Source organism: Brachyistius frenatus, unplaced genomic scaffold (assembly GCF_029030835.1).
Source record: "Brachyistius frenatus isolate BFR_SWC_R1_liver_20210118 unplaced genomic scaffold, ASM2903083v1 Contig_4, whole genome shotgun sequence".
Lineage (NCBI taxonomy): Eukaryota > Metazoa > Chordata > Actinopteri > Embiotocidae > Brachyistius > Brachyistius frenatus.
Genome location: NW_027210603.1, coordinates 5593786 through 5619900, shown reverse-complemented (window position 1 = coordinate 5619900; position 26115 = coordinate 5593786). Strand labels below are relative to the sequence as shown.

General features: G+C 39.3%; 1 protein-coding gene across 3 annotated transcripts in view; it reads right to left on the bottom strand.

Moving 5' to 3' along the window:
- The window catches only part of slc2a9l2 (solute carrier family 2 member 9, like 2), a 91581-nt gene that overhangs the window by 13733 nt on the left and 51733 nt on the right, over positions 1-26115 (bottom strand). For all 3 annotated transcript variants that reach the window (XM_069712515.1, XM_069712523.1, XM_069712505.1), the window contains exon 12: positions 6687-6814. In XM_069712515.1, coding sequence (XP_069568616.1) covers positions 6687-6814 — 128 coding nt within the window. The remainder of the gene's footprint in view (positions 1-6686; positions 6815-26115) is intronic.

Here is a 26115-nt window from a genome sequence, read left to right as displayed (position 1 = left end):
ACGTGAGGGAGGTGTGGTCCGGTATGAAGGAGATTACTGGGTTCAAGGGGAGAGAGAGACAACCAGGGGGCTCCCTGGAGAGGTCAAATGAACTAAACTGTTTCTTCAACAGGTTTAGTTCACCGCCCTCATCTGTCTCCTCCACACCTCACACCTCCAAAACACCTCTGCTGCCTCCCCCCTCCCCCCTCTGCGCCCCCTGGTGAACTGCATAAAGCCCTCAATCTCACAGGGCTCTTCCTCCATCCATCCCCCTCACCCCTCACCCCCTCTCTGTGACGACTGGCCAGGTTAGGAGACAGCTGGAGAGAATCCACCAGCGCAAGGCTGCAGGACCTGACGGCATCAGCCCCGTGGTCCTGAAGACCTGCGCCGCCCAGCTGGCTGAGGTCCTACAACACCTCTTCAACCTGAGCCTGAAGCAGGAGGAGGTCCCGGTGCTGTGGAAGACGTCCTGCCTGGTTCCTGTCCCCAAGAAGAAGACTCCATCTGGCCTCAACGACTACCGTCCGGTTGCCCTCACATCTCATGTGATGAAGGTGCTGGAGAGGCTGGTCTTGGCCCACCTCAGGCCGCTGGTGAAATCTTCTCTGGACCCTCTGCAATTTGCGTACCAGCCTCGTGTGGGAGTGGACGACGCCATCATCTACCTGCTGCAACGAGCTCAGTCTCACCTGGATGGAACCGGTGACTCTGTGAGAATCACTTTCTTTGATTTCTCCAGTGCATTCAACACCATCCAACCACTGCTGCTGAGTGAGAAGCTGCGGGTGGTGGGGGTGGACACGTCCACCGTCTCCTGGATCACTGACTACCTGACAGGGAGACCACAGTTTGTCCGTCTGGGCAGTGTGCTGTCTGATACGGTGGTCAGTGGTACTGGAGCTCCTCAGGGAACTGTTCTGTCTCCCTTCCTGTTCACCTTATACACCACTGACTTCCAGTACAACTCAGAGTCCTGCCATCTGCAGAAGTTCTCTGATGACTCTGCAGTGGTGGGATGTATAAGGGACGGACGGGAGGATGAGTACAGGGCAGTAGTGGAGGACTTTGTGGAGTGGGCGGGAAGGAATCACCTGCTCCTGAACGTGGCCAAGACCAGAGAGATGGTGGTCAACTTCAGGAGGAAGACGACGGCTCCACAACCGCTGAGAGTTCTGGGAGAGGAGGTGGACATGGTGGAGGAGTACAAGTACCTGGGTGTGTCCATCGACAACAGACTGAACTGGAAGACCAACATCAATGCTGTCTACAAGAAGGTGATGAGTCGACTCTTTTTTCTGAGGAAACTTCGATCCTTCAATGTGTGCAGCATGATGCTGGAGATGTTTTACCAGTCTGTTGTGGCCAGTGCTTTGTACTTCGCTGGGGTCTGCTGGGGGAGCAGCATTGGAGCCGGTGACACCAACAAACTCAACAAGCTGGTTAAGAAGGCCGGCTCCATCATCGGCTACAAACTAGATAGTCTGGAAAAGGTGGTGGAGAGGAGGACGCTGATCAAACTATTGTCCATCTTGGATAATCCTGTCCACCCTCTCAACCACCTGCTGCAGGGACAGCGGAGCACTTTCTCTAAAAGATTCCTCCAGCTCCGCTGTCACAAGGACAGATACAGGAGATCATTCCTGCCCACTGCCATAAGACTTTACAATAACTCACCTCTGGCAAAATCCATCACAGTACAAAAACACTGTTGACTGTGTTTCTTGGTTGCTTGTATATTATATGTATATTATATATATAGATATATACTGTACCGTATGTATATATATATATATATATATGTTGACTGTGTTTATTGGTTTGTTGTATATAATATATATAGATATTTAATGTACTGTATATATACTGTATGTACTGTGCATTTTATATTTTTTATTTTTTATTTTATTGCTTTTCTATTATATTATTCTATTCTATTATTATTTTATTCTATTGTTTCTATTATTGCTCCTGTATGTATGCTGCTGTGGCGAAAAAATTTCCCCTCGGGGATTAATAAAGTATATACCTACCTACCTACCTACCTTCGGTCTCAAACACTTGTATTTGTTTACCCCTCCACTCTGAAGAAGCACATGCATCATCCTGAAAGAGGCCATCTCTTGGGTTCCATATGAAGCACTTCACAGATGATCGTAATTCATAACAAACAAGGATCAAGGGACTCATATGACCTTTTCAGTAGTTTAACACTGGAGGAATTGCATTAAAGGATTGTACTGCAGAGGACCAAAGTGTGGCCAGACACTTCCCTTGTTAGCCTCTGTGCACTACCTTTTACCGTTCTGTTTATTTTCTTGTAGAGGGTGTCTTTTAACTTCTTTTGAACAGCTAAAAACACAATAGTGGGATTTTCAGTCTTTATTCTTTATTCTAAAGGTATCTGTACTGACTAGAAAGGCACCTGAATATCTCTTCATTTAAATCCTTAAGACGTAAAAAAAATGTTTTTGTCAAAACCCAATTCAGTCAGTAACAGCTCAACAACTGTGAGGCCACAATGAACAACCCTTGACTCTATGGATGAAAGACACTTGGAATAATTTTTAAATACAACAAATATCTCTGTCCACATCATTAAGATCTCAATAACAGCAAAAAAAAAAAAAAAAAAAGAAAAAAAGAAAAATGTACCTCAATGAATTAGGGCTGTGAATAAACAAGTCAATAAACACTGATACTGTTAAACATATTGTAAAAATTCTCAGCGACAGCTTTACCCAATTTGAATCAATAGGAATGAAGAATAACAATATCAGGCATTCCCTCCCCTCCTGAATGGGTTGTGTTTTGATAACGGATAACGATTGATACGGTCTCGGTATAGGGACCACCAGAATGGAATAGTTTGTGTAAAAACAAAACATCAGTTACCCTTTTTAATTTTTAATTTTGTTAGCCTCACACAACTACAGCTCCTATACAGCTTTGAAAATGTATCTGTCTCTACAGCTATCCATTCATCATTCCTGTCAGGTCTCACGTTTCACCTGTAACACCTTGTTAACAAATGCCCAGCAGTGAAAGCAGCATGTCAGCAGCACGGCAGCAGTTAATGTCCACACTAGATCGGTTCCACCACAGTGATGCCAGACACTCAAAGGCATTTTGACCGAGCTCACCACCAATACAAACTAATGTAAATCAGTCTGCGGAACAAGGGTCACAGCGACATCTCAACATAATAGCCAATGGCAATTAGGCGATGATGTGGCTTGTGTAGACAGCTGCACTGAATGACTTAAGGGACGAGCAAACGTGTCCGATGGAGACAAGGTTCATTATCTGTAAATGAGAATCAAAGCTGCAGAGATGTCCTGTTTTATAGTATCCAGTATGGCCAAGCTCTAAATACACTTTGTCTTGACGTTTATCCATTACGCAGCTCAACAGCCTCTTTCATTAGACATCTAAAACTCCTGCTAAGTGCACTCTTCTTTCAAACTCCCCACCTCCTGTTTGTAATGTAATATTCATGACATCATCTGGTTTGTTGTTTAACTTTTGAAATCATGTCCCAAGCCAGAGAGGACATCATCAAACTGTTTTCACAGGATTAGCAGTACTTCTCATCAAAATTCAATGTAACGTGTAAAGTGGGTGAAGTGTCCCTTTATAGTTCATTTTACTGCCGTTATTATTAAGTTATGAAGTGAAAATGTGACACATTACACATTACACATTAACAAGGGATATATAAACTGTGCCAAAGTCCTGTTTGAGCAATAAAAGCAAATGCCTGGTGGAACATCCTGAGAAGCTTAACTGCTCTACCTCACAGCTGTGACAGTCGACGCAACAATCACAGTGGCTTCTGGTAATGGAAGAGGGACCAGAGTTTTCATTTCTTTGCCTTATTTAGGTATTCTGCACGAGATCTGAGTGCACCTGGAAGACGGCTCCTTTCCAAAATGTCGTAAAGTGACATACATTGGTGTATCATGGGTTACAGTTGTTTGTTTTTTCTATCAGCGTCCTCCCTGTATCTTTAACAGTTCAGCTAACAAGGATGACTCACTCCTCTCATAAGTGTCTGTCAGAGCTTGTTTGTGCTGGAGCACTTATACTCCAAAAGGAAGAAAAGAAAAAAGCGTGTTCACTTGATGATTGAAAAAATGCATTTAGGAGGCATTACTTGCCCACTGTGAGGCCAGTCATTAGAGCTCAGCCACTGCATCTAATTGGAACATGAAATACATGTTACATGATAGGCCTATAGAAACATTCAATAACAAGTATATTGACTAATGAGAGTCCAGAGGGGACTGTGGTTTGCGCTCTGTGTCACTGAGGTCATCAACTCCTGTCTCTCTCAGCTCAGTTACAACTTTGGAAGTCGTGTGCACTGTATGCTTTGAATACAAGTGGTTATGTCATATAAACACTGTTTCCAGGCAACAGCAACATGGATGGCATCTAGAAGCCACAGAGGCTAAACATTTAGCAAGCTCACAAGGAAATAATGTAATGCGGGAAATGCAAAGGCAAAAGATGAGGCTGCTAGGAAGATTGATATTTTCCTCAGACGTAGGCTATTATCTAAGTTATGAAGAACAACCCTGCATGACTAAAAATACAATTAATTAGCCTAGCATCCAACGAAAAACAACATCCATGACCTCTGCCTTTTTCATAAGTGTCAGCAAACACGTAACAACTTGTCAAAATAGCCAATTTTGAGTTGTGAGGTTGTGGATACCACAAGGGGCTGTGACACAGTAAATGCGACCTCATTTGAACACAGCATTTGTTGCTAGAAAATAAGGGTGCGGTGGAATAGTCAAACAAAATGACCTCCTAAATCCTTTCCTAACCACTTGACCTCGATGCAGTATGTCAAGGAAAGATGAAAAGGAGAATTCATTAGGACTAAGGAAAAGACACCCATGGTGTTAAGAGAATCCAACTCCATTTACACTAGGCAATGTAATTGTACAACTGCGGGTGTTAATGAAGTCTTCCTGGTGAGACTAAGAAGATGGACTACAAAATAAATATCTTAGACACTTGGTCCTGTGCGATCTTGCCATGTTGTCTCATGCAGGCTGTACAAACGTGGACAACCTCCCATGAAGTCCTAAAACACAAGAATCAGCTCCAAATAAATGGCCTATCTCAGTCATGTCAAATCTGATGTGTGTGTAGCTGATACAATATTTTTAACAGCATAGTTTATTTATGATTCCCTAAAAAAATGAAAATGCTTTCCATGTGTAATGGTAATTTATAAAGCAATTCAACGTGTGTTTATTGTTACTCCGCTACCTATTTCCATATTAGGCTACCTTATTGATCAAAGAGGTCTCATTAGTCATGGGAGCGCATCAATTTGCACAATAATGCACCGCAAATATCCTTCTCTGAAACCGTGAAATGGATATCTTTCTGTAATAAAACACTTGACAGGAAGACAGGAAATACAATTATCCTGACAGCTTGACACTCAGCCTCAATATGAGGACGGATGCTGTGTAACAGTAATTTAACTGCAGCTTATAAACTGTGACTCTGTGTGGCAGCTGAACTGTCTGAGGTGAAGGAGAGCAGCTACACATTGTCATTTAGCCTACAATTAAATCCTGATCAATTTGCTCTCCATGTCGGGCATATTTATAAATGAAGTTAACTCGTGTGTAAATGCGTGCAAATCTCTTTCTCTGGAGACGCTTACATGGATACTGCTGCTGTATGAAGCTGCAGGTATTTAATAAATTCAGAGGAAAGACTCATTTCTGGAATCAACAAACTACACCTCAGCTCCTGTTAGTCTAAACTCAGTTTACATCCATCATTGGTATGTCTCACTAATTGAACCTGTTACAGAATCTTCATTGCAGTACAGATGTTTTTATATGGACATTATGATTTGTGATAGATATAAAGTTGTAGAGCAACATCAAAAAAGCAAAACTCAACATGCATGAAAGGTGTTTAGTGATTTTGGAGAGGTTTGTGTGTGCGCTTCTGACAACTAGGCACATGAGCTGAGCCCTCTCTGTGATATTTATGGACCAATGTTGGTGCTGAAACGTGGAAAGGAAAACCTCCTCTGTAACATTTATAGTTGTATTTTGGGCTTTGAGGTGGTTGCACACACTCACCTACCTGTTTGCTCATATTTACATGAATTCTAATTAGGCTATATGACTGAATGAAAACAAGTGTTCAAAGCAATTTGGAAGGCAGCACAGATCTCAGTCTTAAATGCTTTGAAAGAAACCCTTGTTTCAAGTCCTTGTGTTGTCAAGTGCAGTTTTTCTTCGATAGGGTTTCTTCTGTTTTCCTGGGACACAGTAAAGACTCTGGACTACGTTTTACTGGACTTTGTAACCCCAATTATCTCTTACTAAAGTTCTAAGTTTACCTCACACCTGCCTTTGTGTCGCCCGTTTGGATCCAATCCCCTCCGATTAAATGCGACAAATCCCTTGACAACATGGTGTGGCAGGCAGCCACTACAGAGATTAATGAGGAGCCAACAACAATGGACTGTTTAGGTTGAAGTGATAATCACGGCTCGAGTACGTTGGGTTTAGCTGACAATCTGCCAATGATTTATTGTGTGTAGTTGAAGAAGAGTTACTTCTGTATTCTGAAGTACCTCCTCTGATGTTGTAAACCTGACCCAACCTTAAATACAGTGTGTACACATGTGTGGTGTGCATTTAGATGCTGTAACTCACTTGAATGATTGGGAACAGGAGGCCCACTGCAAAGTTTGCCAGCCAGTTCACAGTGCCAGCGATCATGAAAGCGGCAGATCGGTAGGACTGTTCAAACAGTTCCCCAGTCAGAACAAAGGGGATGCCACCTGACAGAGAAAAAGAAAAACATTGACCCTCCATTACTTACAACAAAGCTTTTGCTTTTACTGTGGGTTGAACACACAAAGTAAAAATAAGGACTGATATCTTTGTTTTTGTTTTCTTCAGTGCCGTCTGACCACTTAGTGTAATGAATTGTTTACCAACTGTGGAAGTGCAAGTCGGTCACTACTATACCGTCCTCATGTTCCTGTTTCCATAACACACACTTCATTTTACCAGAAAAACTCATCGTGACCTGAGCTCATGTTACCATTTAACTTTGAAGATGCCATCAGGTATTTATTTGACTGAATTAAAATCTTGGTTGTATCCATTTGAGTCTGACTAATAGGATGAAAATGAGCAGTTTTAAAACTTTCGTTGACCATTGAATCAACATGTGTACTTCAACTTAATACAGAATAATAACATTGCACACTTATTTTGAGCCTCATTAAGTTATATGAATGTGTTTCAGTAATTCCTAACACAGTCACAGTTGAACTCTTTTAATATGATGACCCCACTGCTCAAATTCAGGACTTCCTCTGGCCTATCCTCCAGTACAAGGTCCAACACACATTTGCAAATCTCCAGGAGCAGATGTTGATATTTGGATGCTTTGAGTGGTGATGATGTCAGGAGGCTGAAATCGAAACACTTGGCCCCCTGATTTAAAATCTAAAATGTATTCTTCCTGTCAGATAACTGCAAACTCACAAGAGAGCATCGAGAGACAATGGAAAACCCTATTGTCCTAATTTAGGAGTAAGTTTAAAGTAAAATACTTTGCTATCGGAGAATAGGTCTGTCCGAAACACAGAATTTCGGTGGATCAACAGGCAGCGGATGTTACAGTATCAGAATGAATCCTTGGACCTATGTGAAACCCATGAAAGCTGGGTGTACCATATTCAGGTTTTAAAAGGATCCAGAACTCTAAATGATCCATTCAGGAATGTGTTGAATAAGATCTGAAACACTAGGCAGGGGAAACAATACTTAAAAAAATTTACTCTTCTGAACAACAACTTCTATTATTTTCTTTGAACTGCAACATCAACGCAGTTGAGTTCAGAAACAGCAGAAATAAAGAATGAGATTCTGGGGGATGAAAAGAATGCAGAGGGAAATTTTGAGGATTTTGAAGCTATAGTTTTAAATAAGTAAGACATTATTAAAGCTCCTTGATCAAGTGTGGCTTTAAGCCCAATGACTTGATGTTTGTCACATTGCACGTTTTCTACCTTTGCCTATGCAAAGAAAGAAAAGAATACAACTCTTTTGTTCTCATGAAAAACAAAAATACAAAATTCTTATATTTCTCTTGACTGCAAACATTTTTTGGTTGTTGAAGAGTTTATATACTAACAGTATTCAACCCAGTATCACAGCAAAAAGTGAAATAGACATGCCAATCTCCTAGATGATAACATGTCTAGGCGTGAATATTTCATGCCTTGCTGTGATACTGGGTTGCAACATTGCTAGGCATAGGGACAAAAATAATTCTTGTATCGAGGACTAGGCATTTATTAGAGAATAACAGCCAACTTAAATCACTCTAGCTGAAAAAAAAAGTCTAACCAGTGCTATCTTAATGACACAACAACACAGGTCGGACTCTGTGAAAAGAGAAAAGAATGCAGTTATACTGTTTTTTTAAACACACAAAATACATATCGACAGGATTTAAAAAAATAGCTCTGCCTCCCTTAATTATGAATGCAACAAGAATGCCACAGCTAAAAATGTAATGGACAGTGAACCATATTCATCAGAGAGAACTCCAAGCCAACCACCTTCTCCAGCAGTGAGCCTTAAGGTGGATGGAGGTGGCAGAGAAACTATGGCTCCAGATGATTTGTGGCAGGCGTGCAGCATTTACAGTATATTACACAACAAAACATGATTAAGGGGCCATGCTGCATCAAACCAAATATGCAGCATGGCATTTGCAGCAAATATGTCCTGCTCACACATGAACGGGCATATTTTAGAGGCATTGCTCTACACAGACAACAAGATAAGGTGATGGTAAAGAGGCACAAACAAAAGTAAATATTATGATTCACAGTGCAGACACTCTCAATAATATTATTATAAATTATGTGTTATCTGGACTATGTGTTATCTGGCTCCTTTTGAATAAGCTGCAGCTGGACAGGGTATTGGTAAGGGGGTGCAGATCGTGGTCTGTGTAGGGCACGGCATGCAGTCAGATGGTGCTTGTAAACAATTTCAGCAAGTTGGCTGAACACATAGCAGCATATCTTAGTTTCCCCAACAATGAGTCTTGCTAAATTAAGATATACAGACTAGGTTGAGTTTATAACCTCATTGGTGTTGGTTTGATTTATGACAGTAGTTCTGTTGCCTTCTGAAATACCCACAAAAACATCAGTTTAAGTGACACAATTCCAATGTCCTTCTAAATCAGTGGATAATGCATTTATTCCTCGCAGCAGGCTTTTTGTTGTCACATAATTGCTTCTGAGAAGACAGTTAATGAACAGAAATCACAGGAGCATTTCCATTTTGAGCTGAATGAAGGGAGGCATGGCTTGCATTGGCTCTTACCATCCTTTTAGATTTAATTGCTTCTGATAATAAACCCTGTCATTATCCAAGCAAGAAGTTGTTTAATGAACGGGACTAGCTGATTAAAAGTGACCATGTGTGAGTTCAGGCATGCACACAGTTGACCAGATTGCGCACAATCATGCATATTAAAAACTAATCACTTGCCTTGATCCCCTTGTGCATTAAAGCAGGGAATGAGTAGTAAGGACACAGCCGTTCTTCTCTCCTTCTGATTACTTGAATTGTGTTTCAGGGAAGCTGAACTAACAGACATATTTTTGGTCTTTATCTAAAATGCCAAAAGAGAGAAAAAATATAAAGTACCATTTTCACTTTAGTGGTAGCACATTGCAGCCTGAGATTTAACAACAAAATCAAAAAAATATCAATGCTTTAAGTCTTTAAAGGACAGATGGAGTTATTGTTGACACAGTCCTGCTTTAATAATTTTTTTTTTTTTTTACATTGTGCTTACAATTGCTACTGGCTACAAAGCTGCATGCCAAGAGGAATCATAATGTGAGGTAACTAACTGTGAGATTATAGCTGGATAGTTCTGCTTCTCCCAACAGTGAAGATTTAAACTAACAGAAAAAGTCCACTATAAATGCAATACATTACAAATGACACAAGCAGGACAACCAAGCAATGGAAAAGGACAGAGGGAAGGACACATCTGCTTCACACATGATGCAGGGAGGGTGTGTGTGTGTGTGTGTGTGTGTGTGTGTGTGTGTGTGTGTGTGTGTGTGTGTGTGTGTGTGTGTGTGTGTGTGTGTGTGTGTGTGTGTGTGTGTGAGCTTAAATCTGTTCACAGATAATCCGCACAGTACAAAACAGTGTTTTCCAGACAGTTGTGCCCCAACTAACATGTGAAGCTTGTGTGCGTGTAAAAAAGGGTGAAAGGCAGAAAAGAGTTTTTGTGAAAAGTAAAATGGTGGATGGAAAAATATGAGCTCAAATATAGTAGTCCAGTAAATACTGATACATTGGACCTCCTTCAGCTGTAGAGATAACTGTTAGCTGCATCCTGTATTTGTCATATTTCCCACAAATATGATCAATCCATAATGGTGATTGGGTATTTTCAGTTTTAAAACTTAAATGAGTTAAGCGGGCTAATTAAGTGAACTTGTCGCCACAGCATGTTCTGGTCTGAGAAGTCTGAGGTTGAGCCCAGGGAATGCACAGTAATTGGGTCATTTAGGTTATTTGGCCAGCATTTATTGTGCGGAGGGCCTCTGTGGAGACAGCATGTGTCATTAAATAATGTGGGATAAAAGTGTGCAGGTTTCCCCTTCCAGCCAAACACCACAACACCCACTTACTGATTAGTGGACATTCAAGCTGTGAGCAAATGATTAGTTTAACAAATAACCTGCTTTGATTAAATATTCCCTACTACACCAAATGCACTCTATATCCTCTGTGTTGTAGTGCTGCCTAAATATTAGTCTTTACTCTGCATACCATCCATCTAAAAGACCTGTGGCTGTGTGTAAATGGTGGCCTGTTTGCATTAGATTAATTTCTACCAGCATATGGGTACGCAAAATATTTGTATTTATGCTGTATGGATTTACATGTCTCAAATTTTCTAATGCACTACAACAGGTGGACATTTTAATATTAAAATCTGTTTATGCTGTATGTGGAGTACACACCGAGCAGGTGGGCAATTTATGCCTAAAGTCCTCCATTCTGACACAAACACATTCAAGATCACAGCTATAAAAATATTCAACAAATGTTTTGCTGTTACAAAGCTCCCCTACCTCCTACTGTACATCACAAACATCCAAAAGTATAGAGAGTTCAAAAGTAAACATACAACCGTGAGCCTCGCAATCAGTGTTGAAAATTGGTTTGCTAAGCAGTTCAATTTGAAATCAGTCCTGGGAAATCATCCTGTCTTTTTTTTTTTAAAGAAATATGTCACAAACATTGTTTTAAATGAACTTAACTTAAACTGTTTGGTACGGACTAATAGACAACTATACTTATGATTAATTAAGTAAAGAGATAATTACTGGGCACAGAGAATAAAAGGCACAATTACAAAAGATCTAAATCACAGCACTAAAAGACAAAATGGCACAAAGCTGATCAGACAGAAAATACAAATTTGTTTCTGGTTTGGATAGGTGACAAGAAATACTGCACTGCCTTCTGTTTCAGCTTGACCTCCTGAGACATCACATTTTTGGTAGGTTGGTCACACTACCAGTGCCAGGGCCTTGATCTGTTGTGCCTCAGGCAGAGAGCTGCAGATGAGAGGACAGCGATGAGAAGGCAGCACCAGAGGCCAATGTTGTTGTTTTCTCACTCGCAGTTGGTTCTGACAGAGGTTTTAACCAGCTCATCTGTATAGTCTATCAGTGTAGCGGCAGTCCTGCTTGATTCTGGTGAGAAGGTTAAGATCATGCTGTTTCTTTTAACATGCCATAAAGTGGTTATAATGAAAAAAAAAAAAACATTTTTATTAATCTGGCCAACAATGATAAATGACTTCTGTTTCTTTCCCTCGGTATGGAGGATTTTCTAGTAGCATTACCTTTACCCTTGTACTGCTCACAGATGTATGCTTGTGATATTATCGAACAAAAGCTTGCGCACTATAAATATACACTAATTATATAATAGGATAATCATGTCATACCAGCAGAACACTGCCCTCCCACACAAGCCCATGAAACATCCATGTCACAAAAACAGCAGCATGAGCATAGTGCAAAAACACGTGGACACTAATGCAGGAAAATCCACATGCAATGTGCATGCATACTGACACAGTGCGTGTGTAATGTTTGGTTTATAGTAGCTATTCAGCAACATGCAAAAATGGTTGAAAGCTATGGGTCATAATTAATGTAAGCAAGCAGTTTTGGGATTACATTTTTACATAGTTCTTCTCCACTCAAAACTGTTTTTCTTCTTGTTCATACAGTGGATTTTTTTAACTTTCACAGCACAGAATGATGTATGTGCAGAGTTTAAAACTAAGTGTCTTATTTTCGTTGCCGGATCCAGGCACATTGGCATTTAGGTGCATTGCAAGGGCTTTTTTCCGTGCTTGCATCAGTTTGCAATTTTCATGGGTCAATGTGAACCTGACTGCGCTGAGATGGGTGTAACGACACAACAAGGGTGTGGTGGTAAAGATGCGCCAGTACAACACAATTTTGGTGTCAATTTTGGGGTAAAGTTGCATACCTGTGGCTCAGCCAGCTCACACCAGGTCTAAGTGCAGTGCAACCAGCAGAGGGCTATTTTCATGGGTTTAGTGGGCAAGAGCACAAATGAACAGACCAATCAAAAATGCCATAAATGGATTTGGTGAATGTCTTACGTATTTAATCACACTTAAATAATGAAAACAAGATTTTGTAATACAATCTTCCGATTCAGCTATGCATGTGAAAAATTAAACTGACTCTTGTCTGTTGAATTGGATGTGAATCAGGCAGTTGGTACATGTCTTGATGCAGTATCTAGTCTCAGCCATACAATATATAAGGCTTGTGGTTGACTACAAATGAATTGCAATTAAATTACAAACAAATTAAGGTTTTTGTCTTATATCATTGAACCGCTTTTTACAATAGGCAGTGGTTCTCATAATACCAGTCATTTATGTTTTTCACCTCTTCCCAAGCCACTTTGACATCATCAGTCCATGGAAGCCGATTTGTAGTTCCATAAATCTGGTGATTATGAGTCTGAACAGCTTCCTCCTGCATAAAGTTTGGCTGGTCTGCTCCTTCTTCAGCAATTACAAAGTGACAGTTCACTGCGCCACAGCGGTTTTAAAGGGTGAGAGGAACTAATTTGATTGGGTAGGAAAAAACACATCACAAATTACAATTCATAGTAGAGTATTTATCTCAAAACATGGTTGAAGGGGATTTTGAAACATATCACAGAGGGTAAAAAAAAAAAAAAAAAAACTAAAGGAAACCATAATTTTTCATTTTGATGTGACAAAAAAAATGATAAGAAGTGCAAGATCTAAACTGATACACAATGACAAATGGGCCTTGAAGATAAATCCTGTGGTTGCCTGTGTTTGTGTCACTTCATACGGAATCAACTATTATTAAATAAATAACAAAATCTCCTATGGATTGTAAATGTCAGCTCATTATCTTTCCAATTATCTCAAATGTTTTATAAAAAAAAAAAAAAGAAAGAAAGAAAAGTAGTTCTACACATGACTTTTGTAGATGTTTGTCACTGAGCTCAGATTTAAATATTTTAAATATATCCCATTAAAATGTGACGCAAATACTGTATATCGATGGTACTGAGTAGGAATCTGTGTGTTTTAAGAGTCCGTAAGATGTCCATAATCATCAGTTCTCTTAATGCTAGAGAAAAACATGTCCTTTAACCAATAGAGTCATAGAAGTCCTGTTTGTTCTTGCTTTTAAGTACGACCCACAGGAGTGCTTCCTAAATCAGCGCCCCTGGATAGGTTGAGGCACAAAGACGACTTGGTTTGGGTTTTAATTAAAAGATAATGGTTCGGGTTAAAATTATGATTTTAACTGTGTTGTGCATTAAAGTTAGATCTTCCATTAAAGTTATGAAACCTTCATCTTCATGACAACAGTAAATGTGGGTCCAATAAAACTGTCACTGTACTCAAACGCAGATACCAATCTTTGCCACCAATGTCCGCTCAGATCAAACCATCCACGCCATCCTAACCCCTCCTAAGAAGGAAAAATTCACATTACATAGACTTCATCTGAACTGTGACTTCCCTGGTAAAAGACATTATTATCTATATGACCACTCGAGGTTGATTAACTTCAAAACGTAATTGTGTGTCATAACAAGCTGCTTGCTTTTTCTTGGCCTATTCTTTTCTATTGATCTGCACCCACATCACGAGACTGTCCTGCTGGTGTTTCAGACACATACAGTAGTTGCACTCCTATGGTCATGTTGAGATATCAGTCTGCTTTAATTGCCTGGCTTCACCCACAACTTCAGCCTTCGCTGTAATTATAGTCAGGAAACCCTGTTTGCTCTAAAAGGTGGGCCAATCAGTAACCAGTGGGAATGGCTTTGTGCAATGACATTGAAGTCAAGCTGTTTCAAAATGTAGATCCAGCAATGGCAGCAGTAGTACAGGAGACAAAGCCATAAAAACAGCTGTGGCAACACTGGCAAATATTAAAGAATTAAAGCCGGGTAAAGAACAATTTTCTTTTCTTCATTAAATACTGGTTTTCACAGCAAGATATGGAAATATTCTATCTAGCAGATGTTTCAAATATTGCAGGGAGAAATAGTTCAAAGGAAACAACAAGAGGCAGCTGGTTTGGAATAAGGACACAAGCAACTGTGGTTTTTACAAAATCTTTGTTTTCGTCAATCGAGGTGCAGCTCAGGTCTAAGTGCGCTGGTAGGGCATGCGTTTTCATGAGCTGATGGTAACCCCAACATGATTTCATTTCAGAATTGACAACAAAATTACAATCCATGAGCTCATCTTTACCGACACCCCTTGTCCTGCCAGTTTTTTACTGTGATGTTGTGTAAAAGCTCAACACGAGGGTATAGTCCTCATTTAACTTTCCAACAAAAGAAAATCTGGTCATGTAGAGGCAGTGATGTATCCCGAGGTGAAGGTGTCTCAACCGAACTGATCACAGTGAATGTTTTGGGACCTCAAGAAAAGTAAATAAATTCCTGTGGATGACAAGCTCCTGGTAGAAGATCAATATTTCAGTCCAACGAACAAAACATCATCTACTGCTTTATAGTGAGTCCATGGATGAAATATTATTTATGTAGTTCTCACAGGAGACATCAGCATCAGGATGCACAAAAATATTAGTGAGAAACTAGGTAAGGAATGAAAACTATTAAGACTGGGTGACAGTCAAATCAGGGACAACTGGGAGATTTATGATTATCATTTGTGTTTTTATGTTAAAAACACTTAAAACTTGTTCTGACGAGGTTCATTTATTTGATTTATGTTTTTATTCATAGGTCAAAATGATAGAGTATTCAAATAATATACTAAACTGCAAGAAAAATGTATATCTGAGTATACATCCAAGTATGTATCTTTGTACTGTAGAGATTCAATGAACAACAGGACATTAAACAAATGAGGTAGTAAACACAAAAATGATGGATACTGCCACACATGAATTAACCAGGTGTGCAATGATGAGTTCACTCTCAAGGACTCATAATCTATCAGCCTTTACTTCTCTTCTTTATTTCTTATGATCTTCTTATCAAAATGTTCTGTAAAGTTGGCTATCAAACGTCATTAAGTTTAAGCTTGTGTTCAGTTTATGCAATGGAGAGTTTGCTCCTGTCATCTCTGTCGCTGTTTATTATTGTTTTTGCTTCTGAAAAGAAGCACATGCCACTCTTGTCACAAAGATATCTCCTCTCACCCCTGGGATCTCTCAATACCCACTAACTCTCAAAATAACATGTCTTGTGCCCCAACATGATTATTGTCCCATTCCCAGGTAAGAGGTGATTCATCTTGTTCAGTGGTCGCCTGTCTTATCTGCGATGACCTGTCTGTCAGCACTTTGTAGCCATCTCTTTGTCTTTCTCCAGCTATATGGTCTTTCAAGGCAAATACGGTGTCCAGCTACTATGAGACCAAAAGAATCTGTTCAACCACAAAAAATCCATCCCTTGTTCAAAAAAAAGATCTTTCATTTCTTTCACAGGTGATTCATGTGCATTGTGGATGAACTGCTGAGACTTGAGAGTTTTGGAAACGATCGAGTCATCTTACTTTTATGTTATAATTCGCTTGGGAATTATAACATAAAAGTAAGATGACTTTTATTTTTAACATTGACATTTTTAATGGCTTGGCATTAAAAAAAAAAAAAAAAAAATCGTAATACAATTTAAGTTTACACTGCAACAAGCATTCAATTCCTCATAGTCTGAACTGGCACACAATTTAAAGAGTGATGCATATTTGATCTAACTTTTAGTTTTACAATTTAATTTACAAGTAATTGAAAATCTTCATTACATCCACAACACTGATCATTTGTAACACAGCAGCTGTGATTTCATTTACTGGCCCTCACAGCTCCAATGATATGCGTATTAAAAACTTTCCACCACCCACCATGATTAGAAAAAGGATTACACATGGATTGTCCGTGATGTTTTAGCTAAATATGAGTGCCATAAAACATTGCTGTCATTCACTCGCAGATGAGTGAGTGCTGTACAACTTGGTGAGATAAAAGTGTACGCACATAAATCTTTAGTCCTGCTCTAAGGAGGTAGTTTTCTTAATTAGAGTACTGGTGGATTATGGTGCCTAATTCTTTGTTGGACCTTTGCCACTGTTAAAAAGGATTTTTTTTTTTTATAGGAAAGCCATTTCAAAGAAAGCATATCACTTTGTCTTTAAGGGCGGGGGTAACAAAATTGAAAGCCTTGATTAAGGTTTAGGTCTTAAATCTGGCAGAGCCACAGAAGTTCATTTGAGTTGGGTCTGAAAGGCGCAGGTATGGATCAGGTTAACTTATGTTAATATGTGTTTAGTCTTGTTACCATGATGACGAATGCCTGGTACGCCTGTCACTGATACTTTCTAACCATCATATATGTCGTTTTGGTAAATGACCTTTTGTCCTTTAGGTTTGATGATGTTTCAGTCCTCCAGAGGGCACTGAAAACAATGTGATTTTTGGAGTCATTGGAAATACACCTATTTTGTGGTTTTGGTATGAGGACTCTTCCTTTCAGTACTGATTGTGATATTAGCAACATTATACAGCCATACTTTTAGCACCATGTTTACATTTTATTCACACTTTTCCTGCAGTAAAATCACATACAGGTAAAAAAAACAAAACTAAAAAAAAACCTTGACACATCTGACAAATAGTTTGCTGTTATGTGATTACAAAGTAGCAGTAAATAATATGCTTGAATGGCTAACCTGTTCTTGAATTAATTGATAAATACCAATCAACTGTCAAAAGCAAATGAAGTTCTTTAGCACTGGTGTCCAAATATTTCATTTGAATTAGGAGACAAATATTTTGATAGAAAATGTATTCAGCAGGCGCAAACAGAAAACGAATGTTTGTACCTCGTGATCTGCCCGTGAACAGTACGTATTCATTGTCTTTACACCATTTACATTTGGACAATGAAGGGTTCAGTGTGATTTGACAGGAAGCAACAATAATTTCCCTTTTATCACTGAAAAATGTGCATCATGAATGTCTCATTCCATAATCAAGTCAAGGCAGCTTCTGACTATTGAGAACAAAAGCATATCTTTTTAATTTTATCTCACAAACAAAAATCTGAAACAGGTCAGGCTTATTTGCTTGCTTTTTTCGTGAATAAATGTTTGACTCCTGACTCGATCCTGCAATAGAAACGATAATGAAGAAAAAACATTGTTGATGTTCATTCTTGAACATCATATTGATGTTGAAAAAAACTGTGCCCTGTACTTTGACGTCAGTCCATTAGGTGCTTAATAGGTCTGAAGGCTACAGATATAAACACAGCTTGAAGCTAATTTCTGGGAAGACCAATATGCAAATGATAATACCAGATGTTTTCTTGCTCTGCTCTGGATTCTATTTGTGCAAGGCATGAAAGCAAGAGTTGCTATTTAAATTAATGGTTTTGGTTATCAGTTTCTCAGAATTTTGCTACAGCATCTGCTATAATCCAACGTCTAAATAATCCAAAATACAAATGCAGAAAAAAGAAGCTTGTAGCTGTGTGTAAATTATTATTATTGACTCTGTCACGTGTTCTTTAATGTTTCTAAACTCACTTTAAATGAATGGTGGGTGCAAAGAATTGATGCATGAGAACATTTATTAGAACTGTTTTGAGCTGAGAATGAACTTTAAACATGCTAAAAGGGCCTCTACGATGGAGGCTGTTTTCTGTCTCCTCTACAAATGATCTCAGCAACACTAAAGGGGTTTAATCTAGGAGGAGCGATTCCGGGATCACATAGGAAGAGGCAAGAAAAGAGGTGCGAGCAGGGCTCTGAAGGTCATTATGTTTCACTCAAAATGTTCCCAGATGTCATCATAAAATAGCTTTATGAAAATTCACAGCCATGTAAAGACAGGAAAGCAATATGTTTTTGTTTCTTTCCACCAAGGTTGCAAAAGGCTTTCTCTCAGCATTTTGTGTTTATAGCAATTTATTGCAGTGGGTAGAAAAAATGTGAAGTTTGTGCGTGACAATCTTTTGTTTTGTTCCAAATTTCTTTTACAATGTTTACTGTGAACATGCCATAGTAATAACTGTTGAATAATATCAGCTACCATCAATTTAAAAAATGAGGATATTCTTAAAATAATGAGCTCAAGGAGTGGCAGCAAGTTTTAACTGACATGGCTGACTCCACTGTCAGGTCCTTACAAACCCTTTCCTAGCATCTTCTTTTCTAAATACCAATGGTGTCATCTCCTTAAAGTTAGAAAAGTTTACTATGGCAACACGTTCTCATTTGGCTGCAAGGCTTGTTCGATTTCAGCCTCCACTGATCCCTCGCCCATGTTCTCCTGCTGAGGAAAAGGTCTCTCATTTTTTAGATTGCAAATTTCATCTGTAGTGTGTTCACTGCCAAAGAGGGATTGAGGGAGACAAGGAAAAATTAAGCGAGGAGAGAAGAGTTTAGACCATACAAATAGTGATGAGTGGGAGAATGTTAGCTTTTGCACTGCTTATTTCTCAGCAGTATATAATCTATGAAATGTAAAAATAATCATATAAAGCTACCTGTGTCACTCAGTTTGGGGCCAAGTATTCTTCCTAAAAATGTACCAAAGAGTAAAAAGAAGAATTTCACACAGTGGACGTTCAAGTGTCTGCTGTCAGATATCAAAAACATTGTCTGTGGTTAGAGGACCTCCTTGTTCTAATTGCAAAAGAACAACCCCCCAGGACAGCAATATACTATGCAGTCTATGATTAATGTGAGAGACAGTCAAGGGGACAGCCATCACAGATATTAGGTGAGAAAAAATAAGTTCCTGAGGCCGCTGTCGGAGTAAGAAAGTTTTGCTAGTGACAAATATAATGTGGAAGTTCCTCATCCAAAATATGCCAAAACAAATATACAAATATGTATAAAAAAAAATCACTGTGCATTTTGTTTTAATATTCAAACTTCAAACTTGATTCGATATTAAGATAATATTATGATATTTTCAGTCAAATAAGTGTTTTTTTCACTTGCTAAGCGACACCACTCCACTGGGCCACTAATCTGTTCGAACAGCATGAGGTCCATCAACACTCAACGCTTGCGGACAATGCAGAGAATCAAAATAAGCTGCAAGCATTAAACGTTAAATTGTGCAGCACCATTGTAAGACTGCCAGATGGGTTTATTTACATCTGGGTTGCACACTGTGTCCGAATTTGAGAGATGTCAGGAGAAGGATAATATGAGCGCAAATTATCTACGGCGCTTTGGAGAAAAATAAATCAACTTTCACACTATAGTGCTAAAGATTTTTAATTTAACCTTGTTTTCATTTAACGTTTTGACTTGCAGAACTTTATTGACAAAATGTCAGCAGGTATATTCTACTTGGTCGGTTCAGCAGTCACACTAAATACATTGGGTCCCACATTTCCGCCACAACTACAACAACCACAGATTTAGCTCAACACACTTCGAATGAGCCAGTCAAATACATGCCGGCTCACATTGATAATCGGTACTATTATTTGTGGTTTTGGTTATCACGTTTCTTTGTTAACCCAGGCGCTCTGTTTTAAGCTCTGACTGTGTTCACATAAAATAAGAGATGCTTGCCGTGTCTGACCAATCACTGACATGGACAAGAGTACTGACAGCAGAGTGACATATTTTACAAAAAAGAAGCAAATTATAATTTTTGAAAAATATGCGGAAATTAAACACATAATCCAGGGCGAGAGCAAACACAGCTGCAGCTGCCAAATGCAAGAGGGATATGCCAAAAAATGCTGACTAAGAGAATGTTTAGGCAAAGTTGAAATACTTATATTAGCTTACCATCACTAGCACACGTAGATCTGACTCTAATTACATGTATGTATTTCATTAAATTAATTCATTCTTAGATGCATTCTCGTGACATGTATGACAGTTACAATCTTATCCTTTCACCTGCTGCCCCAGACGTGGCAAACAGACTACACAGCAAATAAGAGATAAATATAAAAACATAATTCAAAGCAGCAGGTCGGTTTGCTATCATATCTTATAAGTACCAGTCAATCAGTCTCTGTTGTAGGATGATATTAGTAAAAAAAAAACAATTCAATTAATGTATACCTCATATAAAAATCGTAGGGGAAAGCCAGAAGTTTGTCGGTCTCTGAACACTGTGCCCTCCACAGAGGACCATCTCACTCCGTGGGATCTTCTCTGATTCGTGATGACATTTTTCTGAGAGAATTGATTGGTCAGTAGGTGGTACTTTTGTCCGTTTTTGATCTGATATCTCAAACATAACCTGCTCAGGTATACAGTGGGTACGGAAAGTATTCAGACCCCTTTTAATTTTTCACTCTTTGTTTCATTGCAGCCATTTGCTAAAATCAAAAAAGTTCATTTTATTTCTCATTAATGTACACTAAGCACCCCATCTTGACAGAAAAAAACAGAAATGTAGAAATTTGTGCAAATTTATTAAAAAAGATAAACTGAAATATCACATGGTCATAAGTATTCAGACCCTTTGCTGTGACACTCATATTTAACTCACATGCTGTCCATTTCTTCTGATCCTCCTTGAGATGGTTCTACTCCTTCATTGGAGTCCAGCTGTGTTTAATTAAACTGATTGGACTTGATTAGGAAAGGCACACACCTGTCTATACAAGACCTTACAGCTCACAGTGCATGTCAGAGCAAGTGATAATCATGAGGTCGAAGGAACTGTCCAAGGAGCTCAGAGACAGAATTGTGGCAAGGCACAGATCTGGCCAAGGTTACAAAATAATTTCTGCAGCACTCAAGGTTCCTAAGAGCACAGTGGCCTCCATAATCCTTAAATGGAAGAAGTTTGGGACGACCAGAACTCTTCCTAGACCCGGCCGTCCAGCCAAACTGAGCAATCGTGGGAGAAGAGCCTTGGTGAGAGAGGTAAAGAAGAACCCAAAGATCACTGTGGCTGAGCTCCAGAGATGCAGTAGGGAGATGGGAGAAAGTTCCACAAAGTCAACTATCACTGCAGCCCTCCACCAGTCGGGGATTTATGGCAGAGTGGCCCGACGGAAGCCTCTCCTCAGTGCAAGACATATGAAAGCCCGCATAGAGTTTGCCAAAAAACACATGAAGGACTCCCAGACTATGAGAAATAAGATTCTCTGGTCTGATGAGACCAAGATTGAACTTTTTGGCGTTAATTCTAAGCGGTATGTGTGGAGAAAACCAGGCACTGCTCATCACCTGCCCAATACAATCCCAACAGTGAAACATGGTGGTGGCAGCATCATGCTATGGGGGTGTTTTTCAGCTGCAGGGACAGGATGACTGGTTGCAATTGAAGGAAATGCGGCCAAGTACAGAGATATCCTGGAAGAAAACCTCTTCCAGAGTGCTCTGGACCTCAGACTGGGCCGAAGGTTCACCTTCCAACAAGACAATGACCCTGAGCACACAGCTAAAATAACAAAGGAGTGGCTTCGGAACAACTCTGTGACCATTCTTGACTGGCCCAGCCAGAGCCCTGACCTAAACCCAATTGAGCATCTCTGGAGAGACCTGAAAATGGCTGTCCACCAACGTTCACCATCCAACCTGACGGAACTGGAGAGGATCTGCAAGGAAGAATGGCAGAGGATCCCCAAATCCAGGTGTGAAAAGCTTGTTGCATCATTCCCAAGAAGACTCATGGCTGTACTAGCTCAAAAGGGTGCTTCTACTCAATACTGAGCAAAGGGTCTGAATACTTATGACCATGTGATATTTCAGTTTTTCTTTTTGAATAAATTTGCACAAATTTCTGCATTTCTGTTTTTTTCTGTCAACATGGGGTGCTTAGTGTACATTAATGAGAAATAAAATGAACTTTTTTGATTTTAGCAAATGGCTGCAATGAAACAAAGAGTGAAAAATTTAAAGGGGTCTGAATACTTTCCATACCCACTGTAGGTTAAGTTTGCAGGATTTGTTACTATGGTGATCTACCAAGGTGAAATGAGAGGTTACATTGAGGATGCTGGCTTTAGTCTCAACATACCTCACTAACCCACTAATTAAAGTACACCCCTCTGATTCTGGTTTATTTGTTGTTAAAATGATTGCTGCTGTAATAACTTCCCCTTCTGCAGCCGCTGTGTTGCTTAAAAAACTATGTGATGTGCACAAGGGTTGAAATTTAAATTGAATCTGAATAATTCAGGCTGTGGAGCAACAAGTGGATAAACATGTAACTGAGTCACCGCTATCACTGAGAGCTATGGGACCATAAAGCACTCAAGCTGCACTGAATATCCTGAGAAGAAACGAGCTGACAATAATGCAACCTTGAATGAGATGAGTGCCGTATAGTTACACTGCATGCAGAATAAATCAAAGGGACCTCAGTTTTGAAACAATCATAATTTCTGGAATAATTTGCATATGAAAGTTAGACTTAGAACCACAGTGTAAACATCAAATACTCTGAAGCAGCAGTTTTGCATGTTTTCGACTGTTGAGATAAATGGAAAGGATATTAATGACTGTGAATTTATATAATGCCACAGAAACATTATATACTGTACAAACCCTCATGTCCAAAATGTTAATAAAATGACAACAAATAAAAAATAAAAAAAATAACCTCAGTCATTGATGTAAAACTGAACACATGTTATCATCATCCTGCATTTGTTTTCACCACATCTTTGCTGAGAAAAAAATTTATGTGGTTTGATTTATAATCATTTTATAAAAAAGGATGCTACCTCCACTTACAGAGACAGCAAACTAATGAACACAACACCTTTGGGGATGTGTCTGTTTCCACTGTCTCACGATGGAACAGTCACCACCTGCTCACTGGAGTTGCTGTTAACTTTTTAACAGACCAGCCCCAGTGTTGCAGGAAATATAATTTCACATGTCAATGTTTATTGACTTACTTCTGTTGTGTGATACCTTCTACACCAGCATCTCCAGCTGTTTTATTATATACAACGCATATAAAAAAAAAGAAAGGCCAGCAGAGATCCCATTCTTCTTGCAGAATGCAGAAACAGAGTGGTGATGTGACTCAGTCGTGTATTGTCCTGTTAGTTTGCTATATGTGGTCTTATTAGTTTTCATATATGGGCAGCAGAGTTACATGGGTGGTGGAACATCTCGGGGAGAGTTGTTTGGTTTGACAAGGGGGCATAGAGATAGGGGGCAACACTCAATAGTGTTGCCCCCTATCTCCAGTTAATGAGATGACAGACTCAGCCTCACAGAAGCAGAAAAGAAAATCACTGAATTGTTTTCGAATATAGAAATGGTTTTAAACAGCAACTAGTTCAGTGTGGAATATAAAGTATACAAGTCAGCTTCTACAGCAATACTCATCGTTGATTTATCAGAAAACATAAAACCAGGGAACGGAACATGGCAAGAATTTCTCTGTAACTATAATCTAACAGTATTCATGCCTGAAAAAAAAAATCAGGTCTGCTCTCCATACAGGAGCATATACAGTGATTCCCAGATACAGCCTCTAGCAATGAAAGGACCCAATTAACCTTGACTAGATGTATCTGCTCCAAGGGTGCTCCTCACCAGCTCCGGTGTTTGGCAGAAGAATTGATTTGCGTCATAGAGTTGAGTCGGTCCTCCCCTAAAACATATCTGTACAGGTAGTACAAACAGCTTAAAGGAGTAGTATGTAGGATCTAGCAGAATCTAGTGCAGGGGTCTCCAACTACAAGATTGCAGGAGGAAAAAGGTTGAAGACCCTTGACCTAGTGCATGTAAGAGAATCTATGGTGGCAGTGAAACTCATGAAAATTACAAAGGGCCCTCTCTGGAGCCAGCGTCTGGTTCGTGTGTTCTGGGCTACTGTAAAAACACAGCAGTGCAACATGGGGGGATCTGTGAAAAAGCCCAAACAGGGAGGAGCTGATGTGTGGTGAGATCGGTCAAACATGGGACATTCACCCAGGAGACTGCTGTTCATGTGAAAAAAAAATCTAACGTTTACATATTTTAACTTACAAATGTAGGTTAATTGTAAAGCTTTTACAGTAACTTAAGTAAATCCAATTAGTGTAACAAGGCTAATTTATTCTAATGCAACACTACAGATGACAGTATAATAATGAAGGACAATGTCACCCAATGCAGTGGTAGTTTGATGTCTTTTTCATTGCTTTTGGACTACAGGGAACTAAGCACCACATTATCCTTTTCATTTTTCAACATGGATTTTTATCAGATTTTATTTGCTCCCATGCTGCCATAGATGCATGCAGTGCTGGATTTCGTAGGATTTATTATCACTATCATTTCACCCAAACACTAAAGAGCCTACTGAGAAAGTGCCTCCTGTAACTCAAAACACGTTCCAAAGGGGGAAATTGCAGCTGAAAAAAAACTATTTTTTTAATGGATTTTGTAACAAATTTCACTAGACTGCAGCTTTATTTTTTATTTTTCTTGGCCTTCCACCTTGTGTCATTTGACATGGCATGTGTTCAGGAGTGAACTCTTACAATATTTCTCTGTTGTTTTACACACATCTTATCTTAGAAGGCTGGCATACTGTTTAAAAGTTAAATACTAAGCCAAATAAAGTCTACTATGGCTTTAGTATAATATTGAATATTGATAATGATAGTAAATCAGAGGCCACCAAACAGTCATCAGAAACTTCCACATCCATGCTTTAAACCAGCACAGGGCAACGACTTGCAGTAAATTACACATTTTCGTCTCTAAATTTTAATCAAATCGGCCATACTTAAGGCCACAAGAAAGAAATTAAAACTGATGTCAAATTGGCTGTTTTTTTCTTTTGGCAAGTCTTTCTGCAACATCAGCAAAACCAACAAAGACCCACTATGTTGATCTGTTTCTGAGGTTAATACAGGCTCTCTAAAAATGTCCTACCACTTTCCAAGTACTGTACCAACACCACTGGTGTGCCATTCCTGATGCGAGTGTGTTGCAGTGTTGTGCTGACACTGTGCAAGTTTGACAACTGCACTATGGCTCATGACAGCCATATCCACCCCTTATTTGTTGAGAACCATAGAAACGACTAAAGGAAATACTGTCCAGGAGGACTCTATACTGAGTGGGCACGGATAGGAATGTAGAGCACAATGCCAAGAAATAGCAGAGTACAATCAGATGCATCTTTCATGATGGTTTCTTAGAAACAAAAATATTCTTTGAATACAACAAAACAAAAAGATCAGGTTTGATTTTGTGATTACAGACAGTGAGAACCTTCATGGGACACACTGCACCTGTTTTATCATCACAGTTTGTATTTCAATTGCAAATTAAATAATAAGTCTGGCTTAATGTTATGTACTCTTGGTATTTTCTGCCCCAGATGGGCAGCAGGCATCAAGGCAACAGGAGTCTATTTCAGGCAGCAGAAACATGAGAAGTGTAGGAAAAACAGTATCATCTAAATCTGGCACTGAGGGCAGGTTGGAAAAGGGAAACATACTGGATATTTTTTAACAAGTAGTCAAACCAGGAAATTACAGTAGGTAACAAGAA